At 45.6% G+C, this 21,125-nt stretch overlaps 1 protein-coding gene across 1 annotated transcript; it reads right to left on the bottom strand.

Moving 5' to 3' along the window:
• Positions 1 to 13,414: 13,414 nt before the first annotated feature.
• LOC112884110 (protein NRT1/ PTR FAMILY 2.7-like) lies at positions 13,415 to 19,770 on the bottom strand. Its single transcript, XM_025949439.1, has 4 exons — positions 19,535 to 19,770; positions 19,240 to 19,457; positions 18,545 to 19,125; positions 13,415 to 14,407 (listed from the first exon to the last, which is right to left on the bottom strand). The coding sequence occupies exons 1-4, from the start codon at positions 19,659 to 19,661 to the stop codon at positions 13,597 to 13,599; spliced, it is 1,737 nt and encodes a 578-aa protein (XP_025805224.1). The 5' UTR covers positions 19,662 to 19,770; the 3' UTR covers positions 13,415 to 13,596.
• Positions 19,771 to 21,125: the final 1,355 nt, after the last annotated feature.

Below are 21,125 nucleotides of genomic sequence, written 5' to 3'. Positions count from 1 at the left end.
CCTACGCCAACCAATGACCATGCCGAGGTAAAGCTCCAATGGAGCAGAAACAAATTGCGCCGCATCTTCAATCGTGGCTCAAAGAGGAAGAAATTCAACCGTACCTGACGCGGACGAGACCTGGGCCGCTGCTTGTCGCCGGTGAAACCCTGTCCGAGAGAGTCCGAGAGAGCTGGAGCCGGATTGACTTGAAGAACGCGGGGATGCGGTAAAAAGGAAGGCGGGGAAATTTCACGGTTTCCTGCGAACCAGGGTCCAACCTGCCCACTACGCTTTTTACCTGCTCGGGTTTTTGCCTACCCAGGTGCCCGTCGCCCATCTCCTGGCCACGAGACCTATACAGCAAAATGGGTCTCAGTTTTTTGCCTACACGGTTGGAGTAAGCCTTAGAGTTTCAAAATAAGAGTTTGAAGACTCTGAGCAGCTATTCTCTAAAAGAAAGGCAAGTGTTTCCTTGATCATTCTTTTATCCTAATAATCACAATAAATATAAATTTTTCCTATATGCATGCCTGTGTCCTAATTTTGATGGATCCTAATTAAGGATATGCCCAGTCTTTATGATCATTCTTTATCAACCTGGGTTTTAACTTTATGTTGGGTAGCTATTGCCTAGTTGCTATAACTGGTTCTAGTTTGAGAATAATATATAACCATGATGACAACAATGATGATGTTACACCTGTTTTATCCATGTTCATGCGCTATGTGTTGTTAATCACAAGATCATATATTTTAATCAAAATATGGAGAACCACCTAGGAAAATAGTGCAATCACAATACTATATGGCTCTGGTCTTGGCTAATTAATTAGAAACACTAGCTTATGATGATCTTACCGAAAGGGCAAGCGGGGTTGAATCGTCGGAGTATAGCTCGGTCCTCTTGAGGCTTTATGATATGTGGTCCTTGGCTAAGGCACTACCTCATTAGGGAGGGTTATGACCGCTTTGACTTGAAACCTTAGCGGATTGTCATAAGTTAGGGAATCTTTGTAAAGACCTCGTAGTGAATCCCTTGCCACTCACCTTGGAAGTATTTAAGAGACTAGCTACCTCGGGCAAATTGGGAGACACAAATTGTGGGTAAACTATACAACCTCTGTAGAGTGAAAACTGATATATCAGCCGTGCTCACGGTTAAGAGCGGCTTGGACCCTCACATGATTAATGAACTTGAAGATGAATTAAATCGTGGACCATATTTATGGTTGTGGTTATACTTCTGCTCTATCCCTTCTATTCCTTTTAATGTGGGTTGGTATGAACTTATACCATAGTAATCAGGTGCTAATAAAATTTGACCAACTAAAATTGCTTATCGCAGTAAGCTAGTCAGCCTTTCCTTGATTTTGGCCTTCATGTCATATAATTTCCAAAACTTGCTGAGTACCAATCATAAGTGTACTCATGCTTATTATAATTGCTGCTTAAAAAAGAAAGTGATGTGAAGTCTTTTGAAGATGATGCTGAGTTCTAGGCCTACGCAACCCCCGGTCAATTGCCTGTGAAGTTTGGAGTCTTCGTTTCCAGGATAAGCTGTATAACTGTGATAATCTTTATAGTCTTTTAATTCTCTTTTCATGATATTGTTGCTGATTATTCACTGATAATGTCACTATATGTATAGAACTTGATCCTGGCATATATATAGTTATGCATTCGGTTTTGTCCTTAAAACCGGGTGTGACATCGTCCCCATAGATTTTCTCGAGTAGCTCGTTGGGATCCTCGTTGCCTTCGCCTTTGACTTCCGCCATGTAGACGTGGCGGTGCAAAGAGTGCTCGTTAGAACTGTAGTCGACTAGCACGATTCTTGTTTCGGCAATGGTGATGAGGGGCCTGCCTTCTTGGTAAGGCAGCATATCAAGGTGTGCCACAAGGCGGGCGTTGTCTCCAAGCATTTCGGTGGGTTTCTTGCCCTTCCTGTACACGAAGCAGCCTTGTGGCATCGATGTGATCATCAGGCCCTGGGGATCGCCCATAAAAGGCTCCGCACCACCATCAGAGTCCTAGTTGTAGTTGTTGAAAATAGGAGCCTCCCAACATGCCGTGGCTTCTCCTTCTCCGATCTTGAGTAGGTGATCCAAGTCCTCCTCCAATGCGGAATGGGACTCAAGCTGCATGGCCTCCTAATAAATAGTGGCCATGTTGCGTAATCTGAAAGGAAACCGGATACGCTGTTCTTTGGATCGGAGTGAATCTGACCCGTGGAATATTGATGCAGCACGAGTAGAAGTCGCGTTGAAAACAGATTGTTCCTCGAGTTCCCTGGTAAGGTCAGGGAGTAGCGTCTCATCAAGGTTGTCTATGAACTCATCGAGATCGCTGCTTCAGATTGCTACAGGTACTTCCAGCTCACTGGGGTTGACCAGGTGGCTGTTAAAGCCACCCGAGCCATTGGCGTTGCAAACCCAGGAGGCAAAAGTGAAAGTGGTGCCCTCCTCAAGCATGGCGCTGGTGAAGTTGAACGATGTGATCGAGTTCGCCGATGGATCTTCGATGAACACCCCTACCTGGCGCGCCAGCTATCGGTGTTTAGCCGCCAAACCTACCGAGGGATACCCTGAGGTAGTAGATTTGTAGGTAGGGTGTTGTCGAGATCAGGAACTCTAAGGTGCAAGCAGCATAAGGTTTAGACAGGTTCAGATTGCGATGTGCGTAATACTCTAGGTACTGTATGGTGGTTTGTATTATTTTAGATTGGTTATTGATTTGGTGGGGTCCCTACCCGCCCTTATGTAGTTTGGGGGGATAGGGTTACATGAAATCCTAGACCAATACCAGCTTAGGAGTCCTACCCGAGTACTACTCGGGTAGTTTCCTTCTATACCGACTAGACCTACTCGCATACGAGTACATTATAATAGATATAAGATATGAGATATGATCCCATTCCTTATCCTAGAATATTCTATGCTATGTGCGCAGTCCCGTGGCCCCGGGTCTGACAGTCTTCTTCCTTGCGTCTATGTTTAGATTGGAAGTAGAGAAGAATAGCAGCCATGGCGCCAGGCTACCAGAACAAGTGAATAGCTGAGGGTATTCACGACTGAATCAAGGTATAGCAAGCGCCATACCTTGCCATACCAGGTCCTCCGCCCCTGGGTATAGCGGGCTGTGCCGGTTTCCGCTGCGCACTCTAATATCTTGGACTCATGGTTGGTGATGGTTGGAAATTGGGAACTTGTATGTCCGTAGTCTGAAATGTCATTGGCTGTCATTAAGTCTTGCATTAGTCTGAATTGTTCCAATCTGTTTTCCAAGTTTTCAAAGAGAGCACTGTTCTAAATAGTCATTAAGTTGCTGTCGCTGGATATGGAGTACATATTTTTGCTTGCTCGCTGCTTACACTGGCATATCGTAAAAATGAGTAGCGATGTGATGTTTACAAGATTCTTTTCCTAGATTTGACACTGACATATCAATGTCAAAATGAGTATTATTTCTGTACTTTATACGGTTATCCAAAGGTACCATGAGTTACTATTTATATAACACCTTTGGAAGCCATCAAACTAAATTTAGTATCAAGCTACACCAAAATTTGGTCTCTTGGGCTAGTTATATAATTTTACGGTGGTTGGAAAAAAATAGGAGCCATCCATCCATCGATATCCAATGGTTGAAAATCAGATAACAGGCTCTTGGCCCAGCTTTATAAGAAAGCAGAACATTTTACTGGGGTTACCAGTTTGCAATTCAACAGGCACATGAAGAGTCTGGATGCAACAACGTGCTAGTTGATAACAACATTCTCTAACCTCTCTTTCTAAAACCTCCCAAAAGAAGAAAGAACACGACTAGCTAATTAGATCGCCAGGACTGGGTTCATAGCTTCAATCGCTGGGCCTCCTGCTCGATCCGAAGACGCCCATCTCCCTTCGCCAAAATGGCCCATCTCTGCATGAAAGAGATTAAATGGAAAATACCTACATTAGGTGATGAAACTATTACATTGTTAAAGACACAGTCATTTCTGATGAGCCAAAGGCTCCAAGCAACACAGCCAAAAAGGAAAATATAGAAACGTTTGGTTTCCCTCAGCACACCCTCTAAAATCAGCTCTTGAGGGCTCTCTCTATTCCTTCAGGGCTCTCTCTATTTCTTCTATCGAGAAAGGTCTAATCAGCTCTTGAGCATCTTTCTCGATAATTTTTCTCTATTTTGCCACATCTCAGCCCCAATACTGATAGGCCCCCGTTGTTTCCTACCAAACAAGTTTTTGTAGAAATCAACAATATGCTTCCTCAGCTCTAACTCGTCAGAAATAACTCTATTTCCATCCTCAAGGGAAAAGATAGTGCATTTTTTTTCTGCCATTAGCAATACCATGAAAGTACCCATTATTTGCATCACCTTTTAGGAGCCATTTTTCCTCTCCTCTTTTCTACCAATTTCTTCAAAGGCCAGGATGTTTTCAAGTTGTTCCTCAAGAGCATATATCTGCCTCCATTGATCATCACTTAGTCCTGAGATCTCGGCAGTTCTCTCTAAAGTTTTTAAACTGCACATTAACTCGACCTTTTCCTTCTTCGTCAAACTATTCAAGTTCAGATTCCACCTTTACAGAATTGTCTGACAGTTTGTTTCACTTTTTTCCAGTAATCTTGCACCCCCAGCTGCTCTCTGTAAGGCCATCTCTCTCTAAGCAGCTCTTTAAAACCAGCTTGTGTCAACCAGGCCATTTCAAATCTGAAAAGATAAGGTTGTTCCATCCTCTTATCTTCAGTATCAACCACAATTGGACAATGATCCGAGCCCACTCTAGTCAGGCTCTCACAGGTGGTGAAAGGATATTTCAGGTCCCAGTCAAAGCTGACCAAAACTCTATCAAGCTTGCTCATGATGGCGTTTGCCTGCTTATTTGTCCATGCATATCTTCCTCCTTTCCTTATCAATTCCTTGACCCTAGTGTCATTGATAAATTCATTGAAAGCATCCATCCAGCGCTGATCAATGTTATCAGGCGATTTCTCCCAAGCATACCTTATAAGATTACAATCACCTCCAATAATAAAAGGGTGATCAAGATTAGCAATTTTTTGTCTCAGCTCTAGAAGAAAACAATCTTTCCTTTCATGTTGAACAGGGCCATAGACATTGATTACTTCCCATTTTAACATGTCCTTTCTATTCTCGACAACTATCTTGAGAAGAATTCACCACTATCCACATTTCCTCCTTCATCCCCCCCTCTAGTTGGTTTGTTGGTCACAGGCAAGGTTTTGGGGTGAGCCATCTCTTGCCCGCCCCCCTCCCCCCTTCCTTCCTGGACATCACTCTTTTCAGATGTGGCCAGATTTTTATCCCCCTATCTAGATGCTTGGGCAATCTTATCCCTTGCTGACATGAGTGCAGCCTTAGCTGCCTCATGAGCCTGCAAAGTAGTAATAATAGCCTCCTTCTCTAAAACAGAGTCACCCACATCAATACTACTAGCAGCAAAGGAAGGTGTACTACCTGATGCTTTTGTTTTAGTGCCTCCACCATCCCCCGCACTATCCCATTTTTATTTGTGTTTCTAAGGCTTTTCCTCTGAGCCACGGTAGGCATTTGCTTGTTTTTGGATTTCACAACAGTGAATTCTTTCTCAATGCTACCATAGTCATATGCAGTGATACTACCCCCATTCTTGTTCGTATCCTTCTTGTTACTCACCTAATCTAACTTTTCAGCTTGCTGCTTGAGTGCACTCTCTATTGCTTCTGGGTTAATATTTAGGACCTTACTCAATTCTTCAGTTTTTTCTTCAAAGATTTTATCAATCCTGTCCATCTCTGCCTTCTCATGGGAAAGAACTTCATCTTCATTGTCCACCAATTCTTCATCCATCATACCTTCTTCCCCCTCTATATAGGTATCTTCCTGATCATCACGCATGTCATTATCTTCTTGTGTCAGCTCTAGCTCCCCTCTTCAGCATATTGTTGAGAAGATAAGTAATCCTCAGCTAATATGTCCTCCTTGTCGGTTTGCTTATCTAAGCCACCACTCAGATCTCCAGCACCTTCATCTGCTACCTCTTCATTTTGCATTACTTTCTACTTCTTGCTAGAACCGGCATTCCCAGAATTACCAGTAGCAGGTTCTTTTGGAGCAGAAGTATTTGATTCCTCAAGCTCCCTTTTCTGTCTTGCAGAGCAATCACTGTCGTCGTCCTCCTCCTCCTCTTCATCCTCCTTATCCCTCCTTGTATCAAACTTAGTGGATGTTTTATCAGCAGATATTATGACCTTTGGGGTTTCTATCTCCCATCTTATTCTATGACTCTCTCCATTAAAGAAAATTGGAGTTTCTCCCTTGATCTATTTAGCATCCTACAAGCCACCTCAATTCCAACAGGACCTGTCTTCTTCAAACTATTCAGATCCACCTCTTCAGGATTCCCTATCAAGTAAGCAATCTCCATAATAACTTCTACAGACTTAGTATTAGGTGGAAAATTGTAAGCATTAACCCACACCTCCTCTAAATTCCCATCAGCTCCTGATGACATTTCTGTGGCAATCACTTTATCCTTGACAATGGAGGTTTCAAAGTCAAAACCCCTAAATCTGGATAGCTGATCTCTGATGGCTTCACTTGGAAAGGTAATCATATACTGGTTCTCATCATTCATCTTCTTAATAGGCCATTTGGATATTCCTTTGAAAAGATGCCTCAATTCCTTTTCAATACAGTCAGCCGTAACCAGCCCATACTCAATAATCATAATGCCAAGAACCTCTTTCTTCTTCTCCTCTTTGTCTGTTGGAATGCGTATGCTATAAAACCCCTGGCCAGGTATCCCAAATCCACACAGTCGCAACCCTTTCTTTTCCGGGCAGACAGGTGCCTATGGCCTGACTTCTTACAGCAATAACAGAAGGGCGGGTTCATGCAGTCCTTATGGAAGTGACCAGACAGATTACAGGTGAAACAATGTGGATCAGTAGAGCTTGGCCCTTTCCATTCTTCTGCTCAGAGTTCCCCTCTTCTCCAGCAGCCTTGGTTGTCCTCTTAGGACCATGGCGATCTTCATGCTCTCTCATCAATTTCTGCTTTAAATCTCCTTCATCTCTCTCAGCAGCAGATCTCTTGAAGTGCTCAGTTCTGTTGTTGTCATATCTATGAGAGACACCCGAGCTAGATCCAAAACCAGAACCAAACCCAAAGCCATACCCAAAGTTAGATCTAGATCCATAACCACCTTGTCCTCCTCTGTAATCCTCCCTCTCTCCTCCTCTGTACTCATCCCTCTCATAGGTATACTTATGACGATCCTGCTCTCTAGAATCCTGGAACCCTCTTCCTCCTCTAGGTTCATTGAATCACCCCGGGCCAGCTCTATCGCCCGAGCGTGACCAAGGCCCCCTGCTGATTGTTCCCTTTGGTGCGATCCATGGCCGTCGCAGCAACAAACGATCGATCATCTACCTCTTGTTTCACTGCACGAATGATTCTTCTGCTCTAACTACCAAACCGATGAATCTCACTGATTTTTGCTAGATAAACTAACCCTCTGTCCGCCACCGCCAACACCGCGCCCTTTTGAACCCAAAGCCAAGCCCCCTTCCTATCGGACCATGAGTGACCATGAAGATCATCCACACAAGTCCCGTAAGGGTAGGTGGGCCATTTTGGGCTTGTACACTTTCCGGCCCAGCGAGGTGATGGTTCAGTTTTCTCTAGCAAGGAGCACCGTTCATCAGTAGGAGGGACATGTTTTGGTGGGTCTACAGTAGAATTTACAAATCCTTCTACAAATCTTCTCGATGAATCAGCAGATGTATGTTTTCCTCTAAAAGCAAATCTACCATGCTTCTAAATTTCTCGATCAAAAACATCCCCCAATGAGAATGATCCAAACCGAATTTCATTTTAACAGTCCTGCGATCGAGACTTTTCTTAAGATACAGTAGTGTTTTTGCATGCTCATCGCTCAAAGGAATTCGGGGTTGCAACCAGCACCCTCTAATCTTAGCAGCACGCCATTCATTACGACATCTAATGGCGTCCTTATCCCACTGGCGATCCACTATGTGACTCCAACCATCATCGGGATTCCGGTGTAACTTTTCCTTATTATGAATCCGTTCTGAATCTCGCAAATGAACAGAGTCCTTTTTATGTCGCCATGCCTCCTCATAAAGCTGTCGGATCTCTTGTGCCCGCCGACAAATCACTTCCTTCATATGGCAACGAGCATCAAAATCCCGACGACGATCTGCCTCTCCTTGCCGCAAATCTCCCGGAGGCTCTCCCTCATGCCGGCAATCATCATGCCAGCGCGCAGCCTCCTCCTCCAACCGAAATAGGGCAACCACCATCAGATCGATCAAGTCGCTGAACCCGCTCTATTTTGATATGGGGACCTCCAAAAAGTAGGAGAAATTGTAGCCGCATAGGAGAGCTCTCGATCCCACTTAAAAAAAATCCAAAGATCACTGGTGGAGGCCGGTGATCGCTGGAGTTTCTCTCTCTTCGGGACTTTCTCTCTCCTCCTAGAAAAAGTGAATCTCCGCAAATGTTTCTTTTTCCCTTGATAAAGTGTCGTTGTCTCTCCGACCAATGGTTGAAAATAAAAGGCACTATGGAGAGGCACTAACAAGTATCAAATTGGTGGGACCGGTATAAAATAATGTAGGATTGGTACGTATTTTAATTTAGTAAAGGGTAAATCGATAAATTCAGTTTCTCTATTTTATCTGATCTAGGAAAAGGATTTGATTCCCAGAGCAGCCAAGTTTCACTCTCGTGTGGGTGTGTCCGCCGGACGCGGAATTGAGCTCCGCTGAGCGCCGACCACTTCGGCCAGAGCTTGCCGGAGTTGTTGACCATGCTACTAGCAGCGGTTCCTAATTCCAAACGAAAAATTCGCCTTGTGCTTGCGGCCGATGTGCAGGCATGCTAGCTGTTGGTTGCTGCCGGCGGCTAAACGTGCTTATGCTTGAGCGGCTCCGTGAGTTCTGGTGCCTGTCGCCGGCGCCGGCCGTAGCGCAACCAAGTTGACCGGCGCCTGGGATTGCGGCGGCTTGCAGCTCGTCTATGGAGCAGCACATCCTCGGCGAAGAAGTGCATATGCGGCGGCAGCACCAGCAGCACCACGCACATGAACAGTCCCTCGCTCCCTCCGGTCGGGCGAGCAGAGGCAAAGAGCGGCATTGCTCGCGAGCGAGAGGGAGCAGGCGGAGACGGAGTTGTGCAGGGCTGCGGGGAGGCAGGGTCGCGAGCCTTAAGGTGCGCGGATCGAAGATGGCCAGCGGCGGCACAGATGCTGGCCGAGTCCCCGTGGGGACTAGCGCGGAAAAACGGCGGCGGCGTGTCGTTCAGTTTTTTTCCAGCGTGTAGAGAGGGATTACGGAATGGAAAAATAGACAATAACTGAAATGCCTTTTAGTTATTTTCCAACTCCTTTAATTAAACTATCTCCCATAAACGGTTAGGACAAATGAGAAAGAAAAATACCATCAAGTGCTACTAGTACCTTCCAATCATCCTAATATAGCTCTAGAAATATACATCTATATGGTTTTAAATTGCTGGCTAAACCGTTTAGCAGCAGAGCTGCCATTACGACGTTTAGCGGGCTATAGCCGATTTTAATAGGTTAAATATCATAGTAACTGCCCTTTCCGGCTATAGCTTTGATTTGTAGTGCACCCTTGCCCGAAATTTCTGCATACACAAAACAAATGAGATTTGCAGCGGAACAATACTCCTATTCCTTCATTGGAAGTTAAGGCCTACATACCTTCAATGGGTTTTGCAAAGTTCCAGATCCTACGGTCCTAACCAAACTATTCGGAGGTGGTGAATCACCTTATGCGATCTCCAACAGTTGCCCTGTCTTCTATATATTTACCTTCTTCTCTTTCCCAGCATTTTTTGAGTGGCTAATAGTTTTTCATATTTTCTTTTTCAGTAGCCGAAAGTTTTTATACTATAATTTTTCTGTTTCCAAACAGTTTACTAAATCATTTTTTTAAGAGTCAGCGGGGTTAAGATAGCCCACCTGAACAAAGTGAATTACAAGATCAAGCAACTATCTCACCGGAGCCGGCAGACAGTGATCATGATACGTGGGCCAAAAGCCACTAGGACAAAAAGAAAGGATACAAACACAACACAACATGGGGAACTACGAGCAGAGCACCAAAGTCAAGCCTCAGAAGGTGGAGCAGCCCGTCGATCATCAGCTCAAACCATCACCGAATTCCATACTTGCCGATTTTATACTAATAAAGGTTAAACACCACCCGCTAATTTTCATCTAACCAAGGTGTCAACCATCTTCATCACCTCAACCGTCTGGTCGTCACTCTTTTCAGAGAACGAGGAGATTCAAGGGAGGATCTAAGGTCTCGCTAACCCGGCTTCACACAAGCGAGGGATTCACTATCATCAGTACTTATCGGGCACGAATTCATCCATATCACAAACAAATGCCAATTACCAAGGCAATCCGATCCGCGACCCTCCGCTGCGCAACCAGCTCACCAAAGGTGTTCATCACTCGCGATTGGCCACCACTGCCCGCATCAAGCCGTCGAGAGTCAGGCTTCTCAAGGTGCCACAACATGCAGCGCCCTCCGACGCCCTTAAGGGGAAGGAAGCCCCAAAGGAGGAAGGGCCGCTGAAGTTAGCAGCCGTGACCAACCAAGTAGTAGCAACAAAGACGAAGCAGGAACCAGATGATGATACTTGCCAAACACAACAGCAGCTGCAGGAAGGGCGGCCTCAATCGAGTTGTGCGGAGGTGCAAAGCCTCCCCGCGCACCAGGCGCGGCACTCTCGCTGCTCAGACGCCGAAGTCACACCAGGCGCGGCGCTCTCGCTGCTCAGACACCGAAGTCACAGGACATTGGGTGAGCAGGTGTGGGAGCTCAGTGGCAGTGCGGAGGAGTTGCTTCCCCATGCGCTGGGCACGGTGCTTTCGGTGCACAAGCTCGGAGCGCCATTGCTGCTGAGCGACGCTCAACACCCCATGTGTCTGAGGCATAGATAATAAGGTGGACAGCGGGGAAAAAGCATGCAGAAGGCGGCACACGTGTGCTACGACGCAGAGGGTTGGTGGAGAGGCGCGATGAAGAGGAGGTGAGCCCGTACCCAAATTCAAGCACAAAGATGGCACACGAAGCAGCAGGAGTGGAAGCCGGTGACCGAACTACCGCGCGGTAGGAGGAAGCGCTCGAGGGGCATCGCAAGCTGTGCAGCCATGGGCGGGGAGGATGTGTAGGACGGCGATTACCCGTCGCGATTCGGCCCCAGCAGCAGCGAGCTGGGGCAACCCAAGGGTGGAGGAGAGGGCGGTGGAAGGTGAGGCTGCCGGAACCGGTCCAACTGAAGCAAGCCGACGAGATTCAAGATCTGGATATGGGAAAAACGTGAACGGGAAGGTGGAGATGGGGGAGGAAGAAGAGGGAGGGATGCTGCTGCAGCTTGGGGGCCCGCTGCCGCCGCCGGCGGTGCCACCAGCAGCGACAGCAACGGGCGGGGGAGGCTGGTGGAGCGGTGCTCCCAGGTGGCGGCGCCGGTCGCCTCCTGAGTCGCTCGAGAGGAGTGGCTGATCAGAAGTCGGGAGCGCTCTTGCAAATTTGACTCTTAATTGAGTTTACTAAAATCATTGACATCAAACTCATCTCCCACTTGCAATTGTAATATCTTTTTTTTTAAGGAAGCTACGGCAGCCCTGGGTTACCTGAACTTTTATTGCATTACAAATACAATTTACAGAGCAAATTACAGGGAGCACAATCGGCTCCAGAAGCAAGAGGAAGAGGAGAGCAAAAGAATCTAGAGCTAAAACTAATTCTAATTCTTATTCTAATTATATAAGAAAAAAACTACTCCACGCTATAAGCTTCATCCATTTAACTCGACAGACGCCATCAAGGCGGCCAATTCCAATAACTCATGAGCTGCAACAGTGGTTAAGCGGGGTCGAAGCGAGAGCTGTGAGTCAGGAGCCAAGAGGACTCAGAGTGACCGAAGAGCCAAGAGGACTCGAGTGACCGAAGCATTCGGCCAGAGAGCGCGCGAGAACAGGGCAGGGAATATATCAGCTAAAGTTTGGGATCCGAACCACATATCCAACCAAAGTGCTGCCATCTGACCATTTTCAACGAAAACTTTGGTCTCATTTCTGAAAGAGGGAAGCTGAGCGTAGATATCTTTCCAAATCGGAGTTATCAAAAGGGATGTCATCACCAAAATCAAAACGTTCATTCCAGCCATAAGCATTTCTTAGCCAATCAATCCAAGGCGCAGAGGGTGCACAATAAAATTTAAAGAGAAACTTCTTGAGGCGGCTCATATTTTTCTTAGTCAAATTAGGTATACCCAGACCACCTTTTTCATTAGAAAGGGAAACATCATCCCATGCAACTTTACATTGGCTCCCTCGACATTTGTTTTCACCCGTCCATAGAAAAGCACGTTGTTTCTGGATAAGAGTTTTTCAACAGTGTCTTTAAAAAGAAGAAGCGAACTCATGTGATAAACGGAGGCAGAGGCGAGCACAGAAGTAACAAGAGTTGTTCTGCCCATTTTATTTAAGAGATGCCCTCTCCAACCTGCTAAGTACTAATCCGAGGTAGCAATCATAGGCTGGAAATCCTTGGTACAAAGTTTTGTGGTTGAGAGGGGAAGGCCGAGGTATGGTTGAGGGAAAGAGGAGGCAGGGCATTCTAAAATGGAGGCAAGGTGACAAGCATGATCAGAGTCGACACAAATAGGGAGGAAAGTGCTTTTCTCAAAATTTATATGTAAACCGGTGGCCGCGGAGAAGGTTTGGAGAGTTTTTTTCGAGGCAAGAAGTTGATTTTCATCAGCTTTGAGAATAATTAAAGTACCGTCCGCATAATGGAGAATGGGACAAGGGAGCACCGGTACTGATAGGATGCTCAAACACACCATTGGCAGCAGTGCTAGTGAGTAACTGCTGAAGAACATCGGCCACAATAATAAAGAGATAGGGGGAGAGGGGATCACCTTGTCGTAACCCCTTTTTGTAGTTTATCCACTTGCCGGGAGAGCCGTTAAGGAGCACAGCAGTCTGCCCCGTTGTTAAAATGTTTCTGATCCACTCTCGCCATTTAGTTGGGAAATTTTTTGCGCTAAGGACAAGATCAAGGGCTGCCCACTCGATTGAATCGAAAGCTTTCCTAAAGTCGAGTTTCAGAGCAACAGCAGGGACACGACGGTTGTAGCAGGTTTGCAGAAGCTCAGCAGCATATATGAAGTTTTCAGAGATACTTCGCCTCTTTATGAACCCGGTTTGGTCAGGATAATCAAGCCGAGGGACTAGGGGTTGAAATCTAGTAGTAAGAACTTTGGCAATAATTTTCAGCGGGCAGCTTTGAAGCGATATGGGCCGAAATTGATCCGGTCTAGTAACACCAACATTTTTAGGCAAAAGAACAATGTGGGATTTGTTAATTCTCTGCAAGTCCGCACTGTTATTGTAAAGCTCTTCTGTTTTTTAATGGTAATATCTTATTTCACAGCTGGACTTGTTCACTTCTTTAGCACACTGCATAGATCAACAAGTTACTAGCCACAATAATGCTAGGAGTGATGCCTCATGGCCGGCCTTGATCTTGACATCTCCAGCTACTTGCCGACGTTCTGGTACTTGTACAATCTGGCACACAACATGTAGTATCCGAAGTTGACGGCCAGCAGCACGGCCAGCAGCCAGTAGAGGTTCTCCAGCTTGGACGCGTTCATGTTGTCCGGCAGCCACGCCGTGGCTTGCCGGACGATGCCAATGAGGGCCGTGCTCAGGTAGAACCCGAGCGCGACGATCATGGCGACCATGCCCGTCGCGGTGTTCTTCAGCGACGGGGGAAACTCCTGGTAGTACAGCGTCACCTGGCCGGGGAAGTGAAGGGCCTCACCTGCTCCGGACAGAGCAAACGGCAAGAGCAGCCACATGGCCGACAACGGCGACACCCACGTCGGGTCGCCCTCCTCGCCGTGCGCGTGCACGGTGGCCAGGCGCCGGCGCTCGTTGACGGCGGATGCGGCCATGCTGACGATTGTGATCACGTGGCCGGCGCCGATGCGCTGCAGCGGTGTTGGATCGTGCCTGGTGACACGCCGCCAGAGTGGGAGGAGGATGCGGTCGAATAGGCCGAGGAAGACGACCACGGCGATGAAGCACCCGACAATCATGGATCCCGCCGGGATGGTTAAGCGGGCGACGGTGCGGTCCATGACGAGCGCTTGAAGGATGGTGAAGTTGATCTGCACGCCGAGGGCAATGCTGAGGAAGATGGTCGCGGTCCAGAGCGGCAGGATGCGCAGCACCGTCTTGAAGTCCTCCACCTGCTGGACGGTGCAGACGCGCCACGGCCGGGCCACTGATCCGTCCGCGCCGATGGTGTCGCCATCGGTGATCAGTGCGGCGCGGTTTAGGAAGCTACAATAAATAAAATTGTTGGTGAAGATTGTCATGGGCCGTGTTTGTGATCAGTTTTGGAGCTAAGATTGCTGTAAAAATTGGTTGTGTGCGTTGCAGAGGCTGGAAAATCTCATTTTTCTAAAAAAATCTATTTCTTGCATATGTGATTGGAGGTCCTCCAATCGCAGGCGTCAGCTCCCCCACTTTCCTCCGCCTCCGGTACCTCCACCACCGCTAATCATCTTCCCCGAGCCCTCGCCCAGTCCCTAGCCCACTGGATGTCACGCCACCGCCCGCAACCTGCCACCGCCGCCGGTCTTGCCACTGCCGCCAGTCTTCCCTTCCACCCCATCCCATTCTTCAAAGGCCGCCGGTGACCACCGGCACCCCTGCAACCCCAACCCCAAAGTTCGGCTGCCGCGGCTCGTCGGGAAGACGAACATTGCCTCTGCGATGTGGCGATCTCCACTTGCATATGCTATGAATAGATTTTCCTCAATTGACTGCGTTGCAAATTTGCAATTTTGTTTGTCTTATATCTTTGATTGCTGAAATGTAACTAGATGCTAACATTTCAGTCTGAAGTATTCCAATCCGCTTTTGCATTTTCCAAAGAGGGCACAGCTCACACGAATACATCAAAACCTACTCTGCACGCTTAATAAATGAAGAATCTTTGGAGCAGTAGTATACTCCCTTTGTCAAAAAACAAGTCACTTTAAGAATTTTAGAACATATTAAGAAAGAGGTAAAAAGATCTTATTTGCCCCTATTTATTAGCCATATTTGGTACTAAGTGAGTTTGAATGCGTATGCACATACTAAATAGGGTATTATAATTTATTTTTGGAATAAAATTTGAATTCTAGTATGACTTATTTTTTGGATGGAGGAAGTATGCGAAATTTTCCTCTAAACGTGCATGCGTGCAAATTGTAAAACACTACAGCAAATCATGTTGATCCGAGACGTTATTAATTTGAAGCACAGCAGACATAGAACGTGATTAGCTCAGGTGACAATCCCACGACACTGATGTTTTAGTAATAAAAAACCCCACATGGATATTCTCACTGGCTGGCTTAGTAGCGTTACCATGAAGCATTTGATTTGAGTAAAGGTGCAAAAATGAGTATTATTTTTATGGTCGACGAAAGGTACACGAGGTAATATTTAACAGCACAATTTGGTCTCCTAAGTTATAATTCTTAGTTACCTCTAAGAAATGATAAAAAGGTTTAGAATTGCTGCGGAAATATTCGTGTATACATTTGGATCAACTGTAGTACAGGTTTCTGGCGTCAACTACAATTTATGCACAGAATATTAGCTCAATCAAAAGTCTCGCGTTCTGATGCTCTATGGCTGGCTCAGACCAGCCGGTCTGTCAAGCCCATGATATTTTTTCCAATAAAATGAGTACTACTTTACATTGCCATCACAGTCTCACGGGCATGCTTGTCCTTGTGCGATTCTGCCGTGTCTCCTTGTGCAAAAGGCATTAGGCATCAACACCACTTGAGGTGCCCACCTGGTTCGCCGTTTGCCTGCGCTACCTCTTGCGCGCTTTCCCCCTCACCCACTGTATCTCTCCCTTTTTTTAGTGGATTTGCTGACCTTCTTAGCATAATATTATATGCAAATTATTGTCAGACTATATTAATTGATGTGAATATTGCGAGTTTGTTCACCGAAAGTATGGGTGGCCCCTGCTTGATCATAGCGTGGATTGGACGGTATGGTGGGAGAGAGAGGGGCCAATGCAGTTCTAGCGTGTTCCCTTTCCACACAGATCTCTATTATTGTCAGTTGACGCACATACTGGGCCTCTTTGCAAGCAAACTCATGATTTGTTAAACACGTATAGTGTACATTTACAAAATCTTGGATCAAATGACAGAAGGAATGGACCTTTTCGTGCAATTATTGGTTTTTAGCTTCGAAGAACGTTGATTAACTTGACTTCTTATTAGTTGGTCAACAATGAACAATTCACATCTTGACTTAAAGAGAGTGTTACCTATCTGGTGCTGGGAGAAATTCCTGTTCTACAGAAAAGGTACTGGTTCATTTCCGGTACTTCACAATAAAGTGCAACTGTGCACGGCCCGTTCCAAGAAAACTGGAAGAATATATCCATGCGTGTACGTAGAAACATTTGAGGTGTAACTAAGGCTAGTCTCAGTGCACAGTAAAAAAATCTAGTAGCTTCACTCTGCAATGGTCCAACCATGCTCTCTTTGTTTTTATTTTCCAATGGAATACCGGAGGCTGGTCTTTGGCAGCTCAGATAATTACAAGATACAGATGTTTTGCTTACCAAAATAAAAACCCAGACGGATCCAGGAATTATTTGGTTTGTTCGCATCTGTCCAGTGTGAAGATATATAGCATGTAGCCAAACCATCGATATGATAGTAGCAAAACTTCCTTAACTTTCTTGTTGTCAGTGTGACTAATATAAGAGTAGTATTGTTTTGATATTTATGTTTGCCTGGCTTATGAATTATGACAGTGAAATTAATAAAGCCCGAGCATGAGGAGCTAGTTTTGGATCTCCGTCTGCCCACACCACCTCCACCAACTCCACTGCCATGTCTCCTGTGCGGCCTTTTGGCATCACAGAGTCAGCCGCAAGGCCTTGCACGTTAGTCGCAAGTAACATGGGCGTGCACTAAGTCATGCACCGCCTATATATATGGGTGTATTGTTCATTATTTTTTCACTCCAGTTTTAAAACATATGATGTTTTGGTTAATTATTTTTAAATAATCTAGTTTACTACTCCCTCTATCCCAAATTATTATTAGTCATTTTAGCATTTCTAGATACATAGCCTTCGCTATGCATCAAGATATAGGTCATGTCTAGGTGCATAATAAAATTTATGTATGTAGAAAAACTAAAATGACTAATAATTTAGGATAGAAATAAGTTCTAAATGCCATTTATTTAAAAACGATGGGATGAGAGTACTCAAGGGAGTAAGTAGCGCGGGGCAATTTGGTAAACCACACACTCATACTCTAAATTCAATAACAATATGGATTGCTCGGTGGATATGGTTCCCCACACCCATCACTTGCTAGTCTCCAAGCAAACTTTTTTTTTGTGAGCCTTCCCCCAATTTAGTCGATGTGGATGCTACACCTAGCATCTCTATCTCAAGGCCTAATTAGAGTTAACATTCTAATACAATTTGTTGTCTATTTTATTAGCTTTATAAACTAGTTGTCCCTTTTTGTAACACACGTCTCGCAGTATCCCAGATGCATGTCTGAATTTCATGATCTTGTCAGTCAAATTGCTAAAGAGTTCAGGGATGAAGAATTACCGTACCTACTGTAGTTAGTGCTAGTGCAGGGAAATCAGGAACTTAGGACTAGAGGGCAGGTTTGGGCACGGTCCATCATTCGAAAGAAAACTGCAGGAATATATGCTTGCTGCACGTGAAAAGGTAACGCGAGAGGCTCCTGTGCGCCTGCTTTAGTGCTCTTTGTTCTGTCACCAACTTTCATGCCTATATGATTTGTACGCACATAGTAGCAACGACGCGTCTTGTCAAATTGCACATAATATGTCCTTCAGCAATTGGCTAAGAGATTCTATTTTTTTCAGTAACTATTGTTTGATTATTTGATGGAGGGATATAGCTGGTGGATGCTTGACTCTGCGTCTCTGTTTTTAGAAAATTGTACGTAAATGGTAACCCGACTGATTGTTCTATAAACAAGGTTTGCACGAAATATATATGTTGTGGAACCTTTAATTATTTTGCAAAAAAGTGGAACCTTGTTTCAATTTTTTGAGTTTTAACCCTGAAAATTGTATTCATATTTATTATCTGACTCCAAAATTGCGTTTATAACATGTAACAATTTTTTCGATTTTATTATGAACTGAGTGCAACAGAAAATATGTGAGCTTTATGTTATATACTGAAAACAATATCGTACGTCCATAACGTCAAGTATTTATGAATGATGATGGGAGCAGTGTACTTAAAGTCCTGAACAAGACATTATGGGCGACTAACACTTCTTTCCATGGTCTAATAGTCTTATTATCTAAATCTTACTGTTCTTTAATAATTACCACATGCAGGACACGAGTAGTACTGAAAATATGTCCAAGAGCATAATATAATTTCCATACCTGAAGCTGTCACTTGGAGCAATAGGGTCAGTCCCACTATTGCCAGCAGCTTTGTCGTCGCCGTCACCGCTCCGTCGTCGTCCGTGGTAGAACTTCAGCTCCCCTGACGTTGCCACGTTGACAACGACCTTCCTCTTCCTGGCGGCGGCGACGGCCACCCTCGCGAGCCCCGTGAACGGGCTGCCCCGCACGGCTGGCCGGCGGTAGTACCGCGACCCGAGAAGCAGCGCCGCGAGGCCCATCACGCTGGCGGCGGCGGAGACGCCGAACCCCAGCGTCCACGACACCGTGTCCTGAACGTAGACGATGACCGTGGAGCCCAGCACGGAGGAGGTGTAGAAGAAGATGAAGAACCAGTTGAAGAGCACGTCGCGGTCGCCTGCGGAGTCGAACTGGTCCGCCCCCATGGTCGCCTGGTTGAACCGGGAGCCAGCGGCGCTCACGCACATCAGGAACACGCCGGCGTACAGCACGGCCATCTGCCCGGCCGATGCCGGCTCGCAAGGGCCGGCGGCTGCCGGCTGGCACGGCACCGGATGGAGGCCGTGCAGGCTTGCCGTCAGGGTGAACACAACCAAGGACTGCATGCGAGCTCACGCATTAGTTAGCAAGTTCATCAAACCGGCGCGACATACCCGATCGATCGATACGAGCTTGTGTACGAAGACGTATATATGAGGGGTACGGGCACTGACCAGGACGGAGAAGGCCATGGAGACCGCGACGACAGGGTAGCAGCCAAAGAAGGCGTCGGCGACGATGGCTCCGGCCACCGGGGCCAAGCTGATGCAGCCGGCGATGATGTTGGAGATCTGGGCCGCGTCGACGCTCGGCACGTTGTACTTCTTGATCAGGTAGACGACCAGGTTGCTCAAGGCGCCGCTCGTGGCCACACCAAGCCCCATCATGGCGACTGCACCATACCATACACACATGTAACATTCTTCTCACTGCAGAGCTCAGATGATGAAGACAGAGAGAGAGAGAGACCTCCGAGGAAAGGGAAGGTGATCCATCCACCCTTCCTCTTCGGATCGCTCTGCGGCTGCTGCAGGGACTCGTGATCGACGCCGTGGCTACGCCGAGGCAGTGGTTCTTGCGATCCGTTCTCTTCCATGCTGCTGGATGCCTGGTTCTTAAATTCCACACTGATGTATCACTTACTTAAAAGCACAGGTGGATAGTCCGTGTGACACTAGGGAGTAGATGCTGACGAGTAGTAAACGATCGAGTTGGCCACCCGCATGGTCCGATTTATTATATATATAAATAAGAAAAACTAAAGTGTGCCCGACATCTTTGGTTGATCAGCTCACTGATAGGAAGCATTTATTTCTGTCCGTTCGAATCGTATTCTTCTCTATTTCGGTAAGCTAACGCCTTGTAAGATTATGGGGAATACTGTGTTATTAATGGGATTTGCTAAATATAGAAGCTTAGTTCATTCTCATGGTTAGAAAATGTTACCCGCAGCATATAAACCTACTGATTTTTTTTTTCTGTTCCTATCAGATATAGCCCGAATGGTTCTCTGTATTTTGGCATCATCTTTGTACACAATATATGTTAGGGAAAAAAAGGATGTTGTTCGTCCACCTGTTGGAATCCATATATTAAAACAAAGATATCCATTCCATGACCTTGCATCACCGTGGATATAAAAATGAGCCTAAATTTCTTCAAAATAAACATCGTCCATCCCTTTCATTTGTGAAATTACAAGGTATGAGAGAATGGTCCTTGATCCCACGATCTTTCTACCACTACTACAAACTGTGTAGAATAGCATTTGCAGAGGCAAATACACCAACCGGCTACCCCTACGTTTCACAGCTAAAAATTAAACATTTATATAGGTGCACCCACATCTAGAAATCACAGAGGCGGGTGCGGCCTACCCTACAAATAACTACCCTAAAAATTAATTTTGAAAATCTATAAGAAAGAGAAAACAACTCAATAAAATATAATTTTTTCATGTACCCAGGAGAGTTAGTCATAGAGTTGTGCAATTCTTTTACCCTCATATGGTTTAAAGGATTTCAAAACATGACATCCAACCTCGCACGGGCCTTAGCTTATCCTCCGCTGCACCGCAGAGTTAGTTCTGACTTCTGACTATATGAGATATTCTATTATATTGTACTAACTTCGAAAAATATTTGTAAGGCCGGGTGACACCATCACCCGTAACCTATAGATGCTCTCACCAGCCTCCAAAATTATTTTTTATTTTCCTTCTATTTCAAAATATAGGCATATAAGTACATACACTCACAAAAACTATATTTCATATAATATATTTTACATTTCTTATTTTTTTACAAATGATGAAAACTTTACAATAATCTTAATTCATATGCCCAAATTGGATTTTCATTCACATATACTCGTACAGTCCAATACACGTATATTAACTCATAATGATCTTTTATACTACTAAACTTTCGCATATGAAAAAAATTGTCAATTACAAAGTTTTAGGTCACGTCGAGCAAGTTTGTCTTCATCTGAGATCATGGGAAAGAGTTATGAATTTATTGTCCAGAACTATTTATAGGAGCAGGCCACATCATTAACC

This window comes from Panicum hallii, chromosome 3, assembly GCF_002211085.1.
Source record: "Panicum hallii strain FIL2 chromosome 3, PHallii_v3.1, whole genome shotgun sequence".
NCBI lineage: Eukaryota > Viridiplantae > Streptophyta > Magnoliopsida > Poales > Poaceae > Panicum > Panicum hallii.
The sequence above is the reverse complement of the archived record's forward strand: the minus strand, read 5'-3'. Positions and strand labels throughout refer to the sequence as shown.